The sequence below is a fragment of the Pogoniulus pusillus genome, chromosome 13 (assembly GCF_015220805.1).
Source record: "Pogoniulus pusillus isolate bPogPus1 chromosome 13, bPogPus1.pri, whole genome shotgun sequence".
Classification (NCBI taxonomy): Eukaryota; Metazoa; Chordata; class Aves; order Piciformes; family Lybiidae; genus Pogoniulus; species Pogoniulus pusillus.
This window is the reverse complement of record NC_087276.1, coordinates 2,269,077-2,283,557: the sequence shown is the minus strand read 5'-3', so window position 1 is coordinate 2,283,557 and position 14,481 is coordinate 2,269,077. Positions and strand designations below refer to the sequence as shown.

The window sequence follows — 14,481 nt, the reverse complement described above, 5'->3', positions numbered from 1 at the left end:
CTTAGTCTGCACTGAGAGGGGATTTAATAAATGTCTATAAATATCTGAGTGTTGGGGGTCAGGAGGAGGGGGGACAGGCTCTGCTCACTGCTCCCTGGGACAGGACAAGGAGCAATGGGTGTAAGCTGCAGCACAGGAGGTTCCAGCTCAACACAAAGGGGAACTTCTTTCCTGTAAGGGTCCCAGAGCACTGGAACAGGTTCCCCAGAGAGGTTGTGGAGTCTCCTTCTCTAGAGACTTTCAAGGCCTGTCCAGATGTATTCCTCTGTGATCTGTGCTAGATTGTGTAGTCCTGCTCTGGCAGGGGGTTGGACTGGATGATCTCCTTGGGTCCCTTCCAACCCCTGACATCCTGTAAGCCTGTGATCCCATCAGAAACAAGCTTCTAATTTTCCTTTCAATATGATGAAAATAAGTGGGCCAGCAAAACAGAGTCCACAGCAGGAGCATGCCAAGGAACAAATCAGATATGCCTTTCCTCCTACGGTTACAGTCGCCCTTGGTGGGGCCAGTTCCAAAGCTGGCAGCATCGCTTTTGGCAGTCTCCATCCCCCTGTAACGCTGCAGCTATGCCCCTTGTGTCCAAGTCGCTTGGCTTCTTTGCCAAAGTCAGTTTGACCGCTATTGTATCCCCTCTCAGCTGCCTCTGCCAGAGGTTGTAGAGCTCTGCTCTGCTGAGTTCACTTCACAAAGATGTTACCAATACCAGGTTCCTCTTGCTCTTCCCTGAACACCTTCTTTCCTAGAGAAGAGGCGCCACAAGTGCACATCATGCTCAGCATGCAATGCATACAGCAGCAAAGGGATGTTACTTCATTTGGCTTATCACAGAACTGCAGAGCCTGGGACCTGTGGAGACCATCTAGCCCCAGTCCCCTGCAGGGTCAGCCAGAGTAGGTTGCTCAGAATCCTGTTCAGGCAGGTTTTAAGTGACTGCAGAGGTCTAATTGTTCCTAATTTACCCTTAACACTTGGCTTGCTTTGCTAGGGCTGCACAGATACAACTAGAGGCTTCCAAGAGGTGGGGAGAGCAGGGAGTTGCCACTCTGGGGCAAACTCAATTCTCATGTCCCCTTACAAGTCACCAGAGCTCAGGGGAAGATTATGAAGTTTCTTCTACACTGCTGAGGCGTTTATTGAGCACAAAGCTGAAATAAATCTTCAACAGTAAATGAAATCAACATCAAGCCCAGAGGGGTTGACAGAGACAGTTCTGCAGGTTTCAGCAACAGATCAGGTTTTAGGTTCACATCAGTAGTATGAATGCAAAAAAACCCCAAATCCTTCATCTGTTCCTTATCCTGAAAAAAAATGGACTTAATCACTTACACATAATATTATAGTCTGAGCAACTGTCTTAAAAATATATGTCCCTATTACTGCCAAGGAAATTAACTTGTCCCCTCTGAAGGTGATGGAAAAACAATCACCAGCTCCCACTGAATCAGGATTTTACTTCAGAGACAACCATCCCCATTTTAACTCCATGTTCCTAATGCTGTGCTGTAATAAAAGCAGTAAGTGAAATGTGTACTGGGCTCCCAAAGCACTAAATAATCTTCTAAAGTGATTAAAGGAATAATTCTCATTTCTCAATACAATGCAAGGACAGTAGGGGTAGCAGAAAGTAACTACCCAGGAGCAAACAGCCATGCTGCTAATTACTCTAAACACCATTATTAGTCATTATTAATTCGGGCTCTGTTTCCCCACAAAGCTGCTTTAATGTGGCCAGCACAGCCAAAACAGCTTGTTTTAAGCCCCAAGGTGCCACACGAGATGCAGCAGTCCCAGATCCCGGAACGCCTTGCTCCGCAGAGATCTGTCTCCTGGCCCAGGCTGTTGCAGCAGTGTACTGCACCAAGCAAGCCCAGGCAGGCTCTGCCAGCCCCACGCTGCCACCTGAATCAGCAGCCAGGGCAGAATTCCATCTTCATTGTCACTGTGATGTGCAGAAAACACGGTGCTGACCAAATCAGAAGATTTCTGTGAGGTTTTCTCTCTTTCTCTCCTTTTACCTTGGCCTTTTTTGATGAAATGCCAGTTAAATCAATGCAATTCCTGGATTCCCCCCCCCCCAACTAGATCATCAGCAAAGGGCCTGAAGAAGTGCAGTTTGCTTGGCAGAAGATAAAATAAAAATGCATTTGCTCCTAAAGCTGCAGCCGATCTGGAATGACTGCACCAATCTAAACACTATTTTCTGTGAGCTTAATTAAATCCCTGCAAACACCCAAGGCAGATCTGCCCTAACACAAAAACACAATTCCTGCTCCAGGGAGCTGTTAATAAAGCACTGTGCTCCAGAGAGCTCCAAACCCCACAGCCTCAGAGACCCACATGGCTCTGGAGACCAACGGGTTACCTCGACACTGCTGTGAGCTGGATTAAACATAGGTCTGCAGAGAGAATGCTGAAGCTACCTCTGTCTGAACTGCAGTTATCCAACATCAGCTTAAATGACACATCTGAGATGGTTTTGCTCTGGGTAACGAGTCTGTGATTGTCCTCGTTGCTGTTAAACCTTGGTTGTTTGAGGATACTGCACTAATGAACATACCCTCACAAGTTTCACGACCTCACATTCTTAAATGGTTCCTCCTCTTTCCTCATCCAGAGCTCATATGTTTGGCATATGCTGAAAACACAGGATTATGCCAGAGCCACAAGCTGGTTTGAATTGAAAGGGACCTTTAAAGGTCACCTAGTCCAACTGCCCTGCAGTCAGCAGGAACATCTTTAACTGAATCAGGTTGCTCATAAAATAAATGGATGCAAATAATCAGCAATAGTTGCCCCCAGAGATGATGTAGCCATACCCACGGCCCTCGTCTTTTTACTGACAATAAACCTGTTGCACCGTTTGGCATCAGACTGATGCCAGCAAGGGTGTGCCTGCTCTTGGGGCTGCAGGTCAATGATGAGCGAGGAAGAGAAGCTAAAAGCTTAACCTAGAAAAGACAAAACCCCAGAGGTGATCGGTCAGTGAGGACACTCCTTCAAACGCTCCTCATTGCCTGAGGCAACCGACTTAGGGCTGTACTTAGCAGCTACAACACAATAAAGAGATTTTTGTAGGGAGACAGGTGTCAAATATACAACCATAGAGTAATTCAGGTTGGCAAGAGACCTTAAAGATCGTCTGGTTCCAAGCCCCTGCCATGGACAGGGACACATGCCACTGGATCAGGTTTCTCAGAGCCCCATTTAACCTAGCCTAGAATTCCTACAGGGATGGGCCATCATTCTGAGAAGCATGCTCAGCCCATTTCAGTGACCCTCGCTGCAGCGTGTGGCAGTGTCTTTTTTGCACAGGGGAGCCTCAAATGGGCCATAACACTCCAGACACTGATCAGAGGGGCTGGATGCATCTCTGCATCAGTCCTACACATCAAGAGAACAACCTAGATTGTATATGGCTGTGACTGATACGCAGTTTCTCATAATTGCCATCTTTTTTCCCCTCTCCTTTATCACCTCCTTGAAATGACTGCAAATACTACTAAGGACTGCAAATACTACTGAAAATTAACATTTTCTTCTGCAATGGACACAAGAGTTCATGCATGCAATTAGCTCCAAGACAGAAAAGGTTAAAAAACCCAAACATTTTAATCACAAACTGTTCAGAAACACATTATATGAAATAAAACATTGGCATGAAGAAAGGTGAAGATGACATTGCAGCATCCTACAATACAGTGACAGGGCAGAAAAACAATGCACAGCTTTTGCCACTCCTCCAAAGGGAGTGGAAATGGGGCCAGAGATGGAAACTTGTAGAAATGAAGTTGAGTGGAAAGATGACAAGCAAGAGAGATCTCTCTTCTAAGTACATATACCAAATGAGCTCTAGGTTTAGTTTCTTAGTGCACCCTAAAAGATCACGCAAGTGGCCCCTTGTAAAAGTAAAACCTGTACAAAAATATTGTCCAAAAGCTTCTGCTGTCAACCACAGTATTATATCAGAGAATCCTGGCATGGTGAGATGTGGAAGGCACCTCTGGGATCATCTAGTCATAGAATCATCAAATCAAGCAGGTTGGAAGAGACCTCCAAGATCAGCCAGTCCAACCTAGCACCCAGCCCTAGCCAGTCAACCAGACCATGGCACTAAGTGCCTCATCCAGGCTTGGCTTCAACACCTCCAGGGACAGTGCCTTCACCACCTCCCTGGGCAGCCCATTCCAATGCCAATCACTCTCTCTGACAACAACTTCCTCCTAACATCCAGCCTAGACTTCCCCCGGCACAACTTGAGACTCTGTCCCCTTGTTCTGTTGCTGCTTGCCTGGCAGCAGAGCCCAACCCCACCTGGCTAAAGCCTCCCTTCAGGGAGTTGTAGACAGCAATAAGGTCCCCCGAGCCTCCTCTTCTGCAGGCTGCACACCCCCAGCTCCTTCAGCCTCTCCTCACAGGGCTCAGCTCCAGGCCCCTCACCAGCTTCATTGCCCTTCTCTGGGCACCTTCCAGCACCTCAACATCTCTCTTGAGTTGAGGAGTCCAGACCTGGACACAGCACTCCAGGGGTGGCCTGAGCAGTGCTGAGCACAGGGGCACAAGAACCTCCCTTGTCCTGTTGCCCACACTGCTCCTGAGCCAGGCCAGGATGCCATTTGCTCTGCTGCCCACCTGGGCACACTGCTGCCTCATCTTCAGCTACTCTCTACCAGCACCCCCAGATCCCTCACTACCTGGCTGCTCTCAGCCACTCTGGCCCCAGCATGTCACCCTGATGTCTATTCTGTGTAGTTTTCACCCCAAAGTTATCAGCAGCATTCCCAGTATTGACTGGGGAAAAGCAGAGTTATTAGGTGGCATTTCAGCTGACCTCAAGGCAAATCTACAGGAGAGAAGAAAACTCAGAACACAAAAGGCAGAGGCAGTGCAGTCTGAACCAGGAATGCAGCCGATGCATCTGGACCTTACTACAGCATTTGATACAGGACCTCAAAGAGTTTGACTTGTAAAATTAATTCAGATTTACTTGGATCTAAGGGCTTTCATGTGCTTTGCAAATGAAGTGGAAGATGTAAGGTTACGAAAGTGGCAATAAAATTAATGGAAGGGTGGTGCCTGGGATATTTTGACAGATATATTTTAATAACAAACTCATTAAGTAGGAAGATGACGCTAACCGGGAAAGAGTAGCAAGAGGGAAAAAAAGAGGGGGAGAGAAGGTAACAAACGAGCAAAACAAGCTACCAGAAACACAAGAATTTAATGTCCAGGCAAATAAGATGAAATTCAGTGCAAAAATAATGGAAGGTCCCAGAATTACATATGTACACAGTTCAAATTCATGAGGGATGAAGAGCAGCACTGGGAAAACAAAGTGACAATGCAAAGTGGTCCAGGTGAGTGGGGAGATGAGCTCTGATGTTCTAAACCACCTGGGTTTATTAACAGAGGTGATGTTTTACTCCATTTCTCATTTTCTTTCTGCTGCTCTGAGACTGAACAAAGATTTTAACATATTTTAAATCAGAGGAGAAAGGAAGATGACCAAGATGAGCTCTCCAGTCCAGAGCTGATGTTCACAACATGCAGGTTTAGCAATAAGGCAGAGTGATGTGGTGTACTATAAACAATTCGTTTTATGGCCTGTGCTAAACCCTAAGATAAAGGAGTTACTTCAGACTTCTTCGATGAGAGACCAGATTTTGAACTTGTGAAATCATAGAATGGTTTGGGTTGAAGGGACCTCAAGGATCATCCAGTTCCAACCCCCTGCCATAGCCACAGACACCTCTCACTCAAGGCTTCATCCAACCTGGCCTTCAACACCTCCAGGGAGGTTGTGGGGCACAGAAGCACCCAATGTGATCTTTGCTCACACTGGGTGCTTCTGTGCTCCACAACTTCCCTGGGCAACCTGTGCCAGTGTCTCACCACCCTCACTGCAAAGAACCCTTTCCTAACATCTACTTTCAATCTCCCCTCTGCCACTTTAAACCCATTCCCCCTTGTCCTGTCATTACAAACCTTGTCAGTAGTCCCTCCCCAGCCCTCCTGTAGCCCCTTAAGATACTGGAAAGCCACTACAAGGTCTCCTCAAAGCCTTCTCCTCTCCAGGCTGCAAAGCCCCAACTCTCTCAGCCTGTCCTCAGAGCAGAGCTGCTGCAGCCCTCTTGAGCATCTTTGTGATCTCCTCTGGACTGGCTCCAACAGTTCCATGTCCTTCTTGTGCTGGGGGCTCCAGAACTGCACCCAGGACTGCAGGTGGGGTCTGAGGAGAGCAGAGCCAAGGGGCAGAATCCCCTCCCTAGACCTGCTGCCCACACTGCTCTTGCTGCACACAGCACAGGGTTGTGTCTGGGCTGCACTCACACTGCAGGCTCCTGTTGAGCTTTTCACCAGCCCAGACCCCCAGGGCCTGTTCCTCAGGGCTGCTCTCAGACATTCCCCACCCAGCCTGGAGCTGTGCTTGGGATTGCACCCACCCAGGTGCTGCACCTTACACCTGACCTTGTTGAATGTCATGAGGTTGGTCTGGGCACAGCTCTGCAGCCTGTCCAGGTCCCTCTGGATGGATCCCTGCTCTCTAGTAAGTCGACTGTGCCACACAGCTTGGTGCCCTCTGCACACTTGCTGGAGGGTGCACTTAACTCCTCTGTCCATAGCAGCTGACACTGGAAGCTCTGAATGCTGTATTGCATCAACCACCAGGCCAGGCTGAGAGTTGGGGTCGTCCAGCCTGCAAGAGAAAAGGCTTCAGGGAGACCTCAGTGCAGCCTTTCAGTACCTAAAAAGGCCTACTAAGAAAGATGTGGACTGACTTTTTAGCAGGGCCTGTTGTGACAGGACAAAGGGTGACAGCTTTAAACTAAAAGAGGAGATTTAAGATCAGATAGAAGACATTTTAACATTGAGGGTGGTAAGACATTACTAGCACATGTTGCCCAAAGAGGTGGCAGATGCTCCATCTCTGGAAACATTCCAAGACAAATTATTTCAGAGCAGCATGGTCTAGTTGAAGGTGTCCTTGCTGACTGCAGGTGGTTTGGACAAATGACCTTTAAAGGCCCTTTTCAATCCAAAGCACTGAATGATTCGACGATAATCACACTGGAGAACCCTCATAAACTACTACATTAATTGATTTCTTTAAATGTCATTCAGGATTAAAATGCTACCCTGCATTTTCTACCTGGGAGTGTTACTGGAGCCAAGCACTGGGGGCTGCAGGACCCCGCATCCCGCTGCATGGCTGCTGGGGAAAACCCGTTCCCGGTAGCTCGGCTCGCTGCTGCAGAAGCCGCCGCAGAAGCGGCCACATCAGCGGGGGCTGCCCGCCGGGAGGGATGCAGCATTCCGGCTGCACCGCAAGCGCTCCCCGCGCCGGACGAGCCGGCATTAGAGCCCGGCCGGAGCGCGTTCCCCGCCACCGTGCACCGGCGGCCGCTCTTGAGGGCGGGCGGCGCCAATCCCGCCCCCCGCCCGCGGCAGTCGCCACCGGCCCCGGCAGCCGCCAGCGCGGGGGGGCGCCGAGCGGCAGCTGGTCCTCCCTATCTTCCCTCTCTCCCTCCCTCTTCCCTTCCTCCCTCCCTCCATCTCTCCCATCTTTCCCACCTCTCTCCCCAGCGGGCCGCGCCGCAGCCCGCGGGCGCGGCCAGGAGGCGGCGGGGCCGCGGCTCCCCCCGGCTCCCCGCCCGCCTGCAAGGCGCGGCGCGGCGCGGCCCGGGACTCTCCACCTTTCGCCGGTTCTCCGTTCCTCCCTCCGGCGAGATGTTATGGCCGAGCCGGCGCAGAAAGGCGGCGTAGGGCAGGGCGAGCGGCAGGAGGATCATGAGAAGGAGGCGGCGGCGGCGGCTGCCGCCCCCCCGCCCAGCTATGAGGACTACGAGTGCAAGATCTGCTACAACTACTTCGACCTGGAGCGGCGAGCGCCCAAGCTGCTGGAGTGCCTGCACACCTTCTGCCAGGAGTGCTTGAGCCAGCTGCACCTGCGGGCCGCCCAGCAGCCAGCCGCCGCCGCCGCTGAATCAGCGCCAGGGCCCGGGCGGTCGGGCGGCGGCTCGCTGGCCTGCCCGCTCTGCCGCCACCGCACGGCGCTGCCCGACCACCGCGTCCACGGCCTCCCCGTCAACACCAAGCTGGCCGCCACCTGCCCTCCGCAGTTACGGGCCCGCGACCCGCTGCCCCAGGACACCTTGCCGCCGCTGCCGCCCCGCCGCCCGCCCCGTGCCCGGGAGGCGGCAGCCGCCCTCGCCCCGCCGTCCCCTGCTCCTGCCGGCCGTGCTGGGCCGCGCTCCTCGGGCGGCGGCGGCGGCTACGAGAGCTGCCAGAGCTGCAAGCGGGCGGCGCTGAGCGCTGGCTGCGTGTGTGTCGTCGTCTCCTTCCTCTCCATGGTGGTACTGCTCTTCACCGGCCTCATCTTCGTCAACCAGTACGGCGGTGATGCCGCCGGGCCCGGCGCCTCGGCGTCGCCGTCGCCTGTGGGGCCCATCTGCCTGTCGGTGGCCAGCATCCTCGCCCTCTTCTCCGTCGTCGTTACATGGCTCATCTGCTGGCTCAAGTACCGGCCCGAGGCGGCGACCGGCGGGGCAACCGCGAACGGCACCCCGCGGGGCCGGGCGGCGGCCGCTCGCAGGAGCGACACGTAGCGCCGGCGGAGCGGGACCGGGCGGCGGAGGGGCTGAGCCGGGCAGGACGGGACGGGTAGCGAGGCGCATGCCGTGAAAGGAGCTGAAGTCCGCTTCCCCGCCATTCGCAGTGTGGGGCAGGGCGCGATCGGGGTCCTAGACCGGGCCAGGAGCGGTTCGGCTGCGGCCCCTGCTCGCGGGTGCCTCTCGTTCGGTTGGTGTTAACCTGACCCGGCCGAGAGGCAGGTGGGGAGCGGCGGAGGGAGGACACGGGCGAGGCCGTAGCTCTCCTGGATGTAAGAAGCACGTCAGGATGGGGTCTGCTGGCGGGGGCTGACAGGGCCCAAGCCCACTACAGTGCCAAGCCCCAGGTTCACTATGGCCACAGGGCTCTGGCTCCGGCCCCAGGCCGGGCAGTGTGGCGCGGTGAGCCCCGCAGCCAGACCAGCCCGCAGCCGGGTCACTGGCGCTGGCACAGCCCTGCGGCTCTGGCACAGCTGGAGGCGGCAGGCATCCTCTGCAGGACGAGCAGGTGAGGGAGCCGGCCGCACTGGAGGCAGCTCAGGATGCATCTCTCTTGCAAGTGCGTCTGGAAGGGCCTCCCTGGGGAGCTGGGGAACGTGGTCTTCCCCTCCTCCGTGGAAGGGTGCCCTGGTTTCCGTGCTCCCAGGCGGCAGAAGGACGCAATCTCGGTTAAAGAAAACTGGCGTACTGTTGCCCCCACCTGGAAGATAATCGGAGAGATTTTGCTGTGGTTAGGAGCAGGACAGGATGATGTTTTGTCGTTCTCACGTTTGTGAAGTTAACAAGTACATATAGAGGAGGCTATAACAGAAGTGTATTATCTTAAAAGGGACTGAGCCAAAGTTTCCTTATGATGCATTGAGTAAGATTTTGTTACTATTTTATTAGGAGGCCATTTGGCCTCTGTTGGTTGCTTAAAATAAGCTTTATTATTTAGTTCTTATTTAATGTGGGAGACTGAAACACTACATTGCACACTTGAAGCAATTTATGGAAGATGATTTGAGCTCTAAAGTAGAGCTAAGAGACTCTACTACCACCAGAATAATATTTCACTGGCCTTTGATTTCAATTTTTACACAGCGAGAGGAGCCCACATTAAAATGGGAGCTGTAAGCGTTGCTGTACAAGTGAAATGTGGTGGTTTGTGTATCAAACATTTACCTTTGATGGAGGGAGTGATAATAAGATGGTGGGTTCCCCCTCTTGGTGGGTTTCTGTGTCAGGAGTTTCTGTAAAGGCCACTAGAAAACATTTTCGTGTGTGAAGGCAGAACCTCAAAGGTGTGTATGAGATGCGAGGACGTGCTCAGAAATTGAAATGGAAATCGTTGCCATACAGCTGGTTTTGTAGTATATTACTGAGAGCACTCTATATACTGTTCTGTGTTGCAGGAAAATTCATTTGGTGCCTGAATTTTTTTAACTTAATTAGTTGTTATAACCTATTGGGAATAAGGTAATGCTGCTTATCCCATGTTTCTACACAGTACTGTAATGGAATGAGGTATAATTCTTTTTGTGCTTAGTTCTGGAGTTTTACAGGTGATCTTTCAGTATATGTATTTTGCAAGCTGTCTGCATGATACCCTGACAAAGTATCCTCCTAACACACCTTTACTTGACCACTTCTATTTATCACAAGTGCAAAGCTATTTACAGTGTGGAAACGTAAAGGTGGTGGCAGGTGAAGACCAGTGACATGTTTTACGGCTGCACAAGTGATGTGTACTGCACGTTGTCTTGAGTATCACCAATCTGTGAAAAACACCCCCCCCACCCCCAACACCTTCCAAAAAGCCTCTCCAACCCCAGCGGTGTTTGTACAGACTCCGTGGCGATGGACGCGGGCTGTTGTACGATTCTTGTGTTACACACGTCTATTTAAAGATCCACACCAGCCTTTCAAAGTCATGTATCGTAATATAAAGGCCCTGAGGAGATAAATGACTGGGCTCAACTGTGACTCTGACTGTGGTTCATGTCTTTAGACTGGTGTTCCCAAACTCAGAGTTGCTCAGTAGCAGTGTGAAAATGTATCTGTGCCTCCTAAAATCAGGCCCAACCATTAGCCCCTCTTGACTTCAGCAGTAGTTGTGGATGTTCTGCACCAAAGAAAACCACGAGACTTTTCTTTAAGCATCTAAATCAGAATTTAGATGGTTGACTTCAGGTACAAATATTGGAAATTTTTGGCCTTAACCTCTCTGTTCTTCAGTTAATACATATGTAAAGTTTGACAATAGTGTTGACCTACCTCACAGGTGAGACGTGAGGCTTTATTTATTAATCTTTTTAAGCAGGTGGAGATCCTTGAAGAGGAGGTGCTACAGAAGTGGAAGTATTCTTCTAAATGATGCTGTAGTAAGACTAAATCTCTGTAAATTAATGGACATAAACAGTGGTGATGTTTTCTAAGAAAAATAAATATCCAAGCTGTGTACGTGTGTACATCATATGCACCAACACCTGATTTACCTGCTCATGCTGCCCTGCAAACACAGCCTGCATGCCCCCAGTTCTCTTCAGTATTGGTGAGCTGGACAAGGGCACCCTCAGTTAGTCTGCAGATGACACTAAGTTGTGAGGGAATCTGCTTGAGGGTGGGAAGGCTCTACAGACAGACCTGGACAGGCTAGATTGGTGGACTGAGACCCCTAAGATGAGGCTAAACAAGTGACAGGTCCTACCCTTTGGCCATAACAGCTCCATGTGCCAGGGGAGGTATAGGCTTGATATTAGAAGAGAGAGTGATTTGACATTGGAATTGGCTGCCGAGGGAGGTGGTGGAGTTGCCATCCCTGGGGGTATTCAAGACTGGATGAGGCACTTAGTGCCATGGTCTAGTTGATTGGCTAGGGCTGGGTGTTAGGTTGGACTGGATGAGCTTGGAAGTCTCTTCCAACCTGATTGATTCTGTGATTCTGAAAGTGGCAGGAGACTCCTGCAGATAAAGACCTGGGGTGGCTGAGCAATCTCCGTCTGAGTCTCAGCCAGTGTGTACACAAGTGACCAAGAAGGTCAGCAGCATCCTGGCTTGCATCAGCAATAGTGTGGCAAGTAGGACCAGGGAAGTGATTTGTACTCAGCACTGGTGAAGCCAAATGTTGAGCGCTGCAGTGAGTTTTGGGGCCATGACTACAAGAAAGACGGAGTGCTGGAGCAGGTCCATAGAAGGGCAACAAAGCTGATGAAAGCTATGGAGAACAGGTCTGAGAAGTGGCTGAAGAAGCTGTGGTTGTTCAGTCTGGAGGAAATGAGGCTCAGGGGAGACCTTGCTCTCTACAACTGCATGAAAGGTGGTTAGAGTGAGATAGCTGCTGGTCTCTTTTCTGGAGTAACAAGTGACAGGACATGAGGAAATGGCCTCAAGTTGCCCCGGAGGAGCTTTAGATGGAATATTAGAGGAAACTTCTTTACCAAAAGAGTTCTCATGCACTGAAAAAGGCTTCTCAATGAAGTGATTGAATCCCCATCCCTGGAGGGATTTGAAAGAAACATAGACATGGTGTTGAGGGACACCAGACTTGGTAGAGGTAGATATTGGTTGTACTCAATGATCTTACAGATGTTTTCCAAGCCAAACAATAATTTCATGATTTCCATTCCATCAGGAAAGCTCCAGTTCCTTGCAGTTTAGGTGAGCCCAACCAACAACTGCTGCAATGACTCCACCTCATGGGTACATGCCAAAACCAGCAGTGAGTGCTCCTGAAGCTCAGCTGGAGCTCATGGTGTGATTCTGCCCCTGCATTACTCTGAGCTTTCTGCTGTTTGGATATTGCAGATACCTAGTGCTGTCTGGACATGCTGTCGAGCTCACATCCACTTGGGTGTGCTGATAGAACCTGCAGTCACAGCTGTCACTTAGCTGTCCCCTGAATGTCTGGTTGCAGACAGAAATGTGTACTCCACCTTTTCCATGTTGTAGTTTTATTATTGCCTGGCTTGATTTGAGGTAGATCAGAACTAATTCTGTTCAGGAATTTGGCTTTTCAGGTCAGTCTCAGTGATGATGCTTTATTCAGTTCACAGCATGTTCTTGCAGATATAGGGGCTGCTTGTAGCTGTAATAACTGTCGAGCTTCCCACAAATAACACCGGTGTTTACAGTGACTACCAAGGGCTGGAGTGCAGACCACGGTCACTGCTGAATCTCATGACCCCTGCTGGAGTGCAGAAAGTAAGAGGTGGCACCTGCAGGGAGGGGTGGACAGGACAGGTCCACCTGAACTGACCAACAAGGGATTCCACTCTATGGGTGTCATTCAGTATAAAGTCAAGGGATCATTGGAGTCAAGCCTCTTCTTTGGCTGGTTTCCAGGAGTACTCTGTCCATGCTGCCTTCAATCCCAATCCCCGTGTTCCTGAATCCAATTCCATTATCCAGTCTGTGAATCCAGTTCCTGTCTCCTGCTGACTCCAGTCCAGAACTTTCCCAGTAGCTTCCCACAGCATCAGTGGTGACAGTGACATCACTTCCATCAGGGAGTCGGGTTCAATATTGGTTTGTATCTACTGGTATCTGATTTTATTGTTTCATTAAAGCTGTTTTAGGTTTTTTCCCAACCCATCAGTCTCTCTCCCTTATTCCCTTTCTCTTCCCTTTGGGAAGGGAGAGGGGTTCATAGAGAGCAGCTTCTCCTGCACCTGTTATCAAGGCACATGTAGATACTGAGATATTTGGAAGGAATGATACTACTGCCTTGACAAAACACATTTTGTTTCCTGGGGAATACAGATATTCATAAAGACATATTCAGTGACATTGATCTTTGCTCAAAATACCTTTGCTTGTGTTATGGAGAAGGAGCAATTCTGGGCCCCATTTGGTGTCAGTCTCCTCTTACTGAAACTGGCCTCGTGGCTCTGCTTCTGAGTTGTGCTCAGGTTTAGTTTGTACATGTCCTGCCAGCCATGAGGTTTCTGATCAAGGTGATTGTGATCTTGTACAAATAGAATCACAGAATAATTTGAATTGGAAGGGATTTTTGCAGTAAACTGATATCATGAGGTGGATTTGTCTCACTCTGCTATGACATTTGGGAGGAATAGCTTGAAAAGATTTTACCTTTTTTTGTAAATTGTTACTATTGTTATTTATCCCCCGAACCTCCTCCTGATTTCTCAAGGAATTTAAATCTTAGACTTCAGCTCACTATAGTGCTAGATGCAAGCAGCATTTCACTGTCCCACCTCTAAGCTGTTTATTTAGCAGAATAAGCCTATGTTGATTACTGTATTATGATCTTCTGGTTAATAACAGCAAAACCAGCATTTAGGTCTTTGGGGAGTGGGGTGGGTGTTAATGACTGAAATCTGAGAAACAGGATTGAGATAGAAATAAAAATTTTATTTCCTTTAAAATGGTAAGAATGGATCCTTTTATCACTTGGGAAGTGTGGAAATGTGTTATTCCATGCTTAAATGTGGAACAGAAAAGCTGTGATAACAACTAGCTTGATTTCCACATGGTGCACAAGGATTTGTTAGTCAAAGGGATATTATTAAGGGATAGAAAAATATCCCTCTAAGAAAACTTCGAAGTTAAAGAAAGGAAACCTCAAAACTAAAATAAACACCACACTGTCTTCTAGTCAGGTAACAAAAGCTTTCCTGTGTGAGATAAATTTAGCTCTGCCTCTATCACTGAAGTATCAAAATCACATGGAAAATGGTCGAGTTGTTCTGGAAGTTACTTTTGTTTTAAGTCTGAAGAAGAAGGAATAGTGTCCCTTTGGTAGCAGTCACCAAAAGTATTCTTCCAGGTGTTTACTGAGTCGTGTTATTCCCCTCCAAAATAAAGAACCCACCATAATTTCTGTATCTTCTGATCGCAGCTTTTGTCCGTCAGAGCGGGACAAAAGCTCTGC

General features: G+C 49.7%; 1 protein-coding gene across 1 annotated transcript; it reads left to right on the top strand.

Moving 5' to 3' along the window:
• Positions 1 to 7,664: 7,664 nt before the first annotated feature.
• Positions 7,665 to 13,177, top strand: RNF228 (ring finger protein 228). The gene has a single exon (XM_064152785.1). The coding sequence runs from the start codon at positions 7,734 to 7,736 to the stop codon at positions 8,604 to 8,606; it is 873 nt and encodes a 290-aa protein (XP_064008855.1). The 5' UTR covers positions 7,665 to 7,733; the 3' UTR covers positions 8,607 to 13,177.
• Positions 13,178 to 14,481: the final 1,304 nt, after the last annotated feature.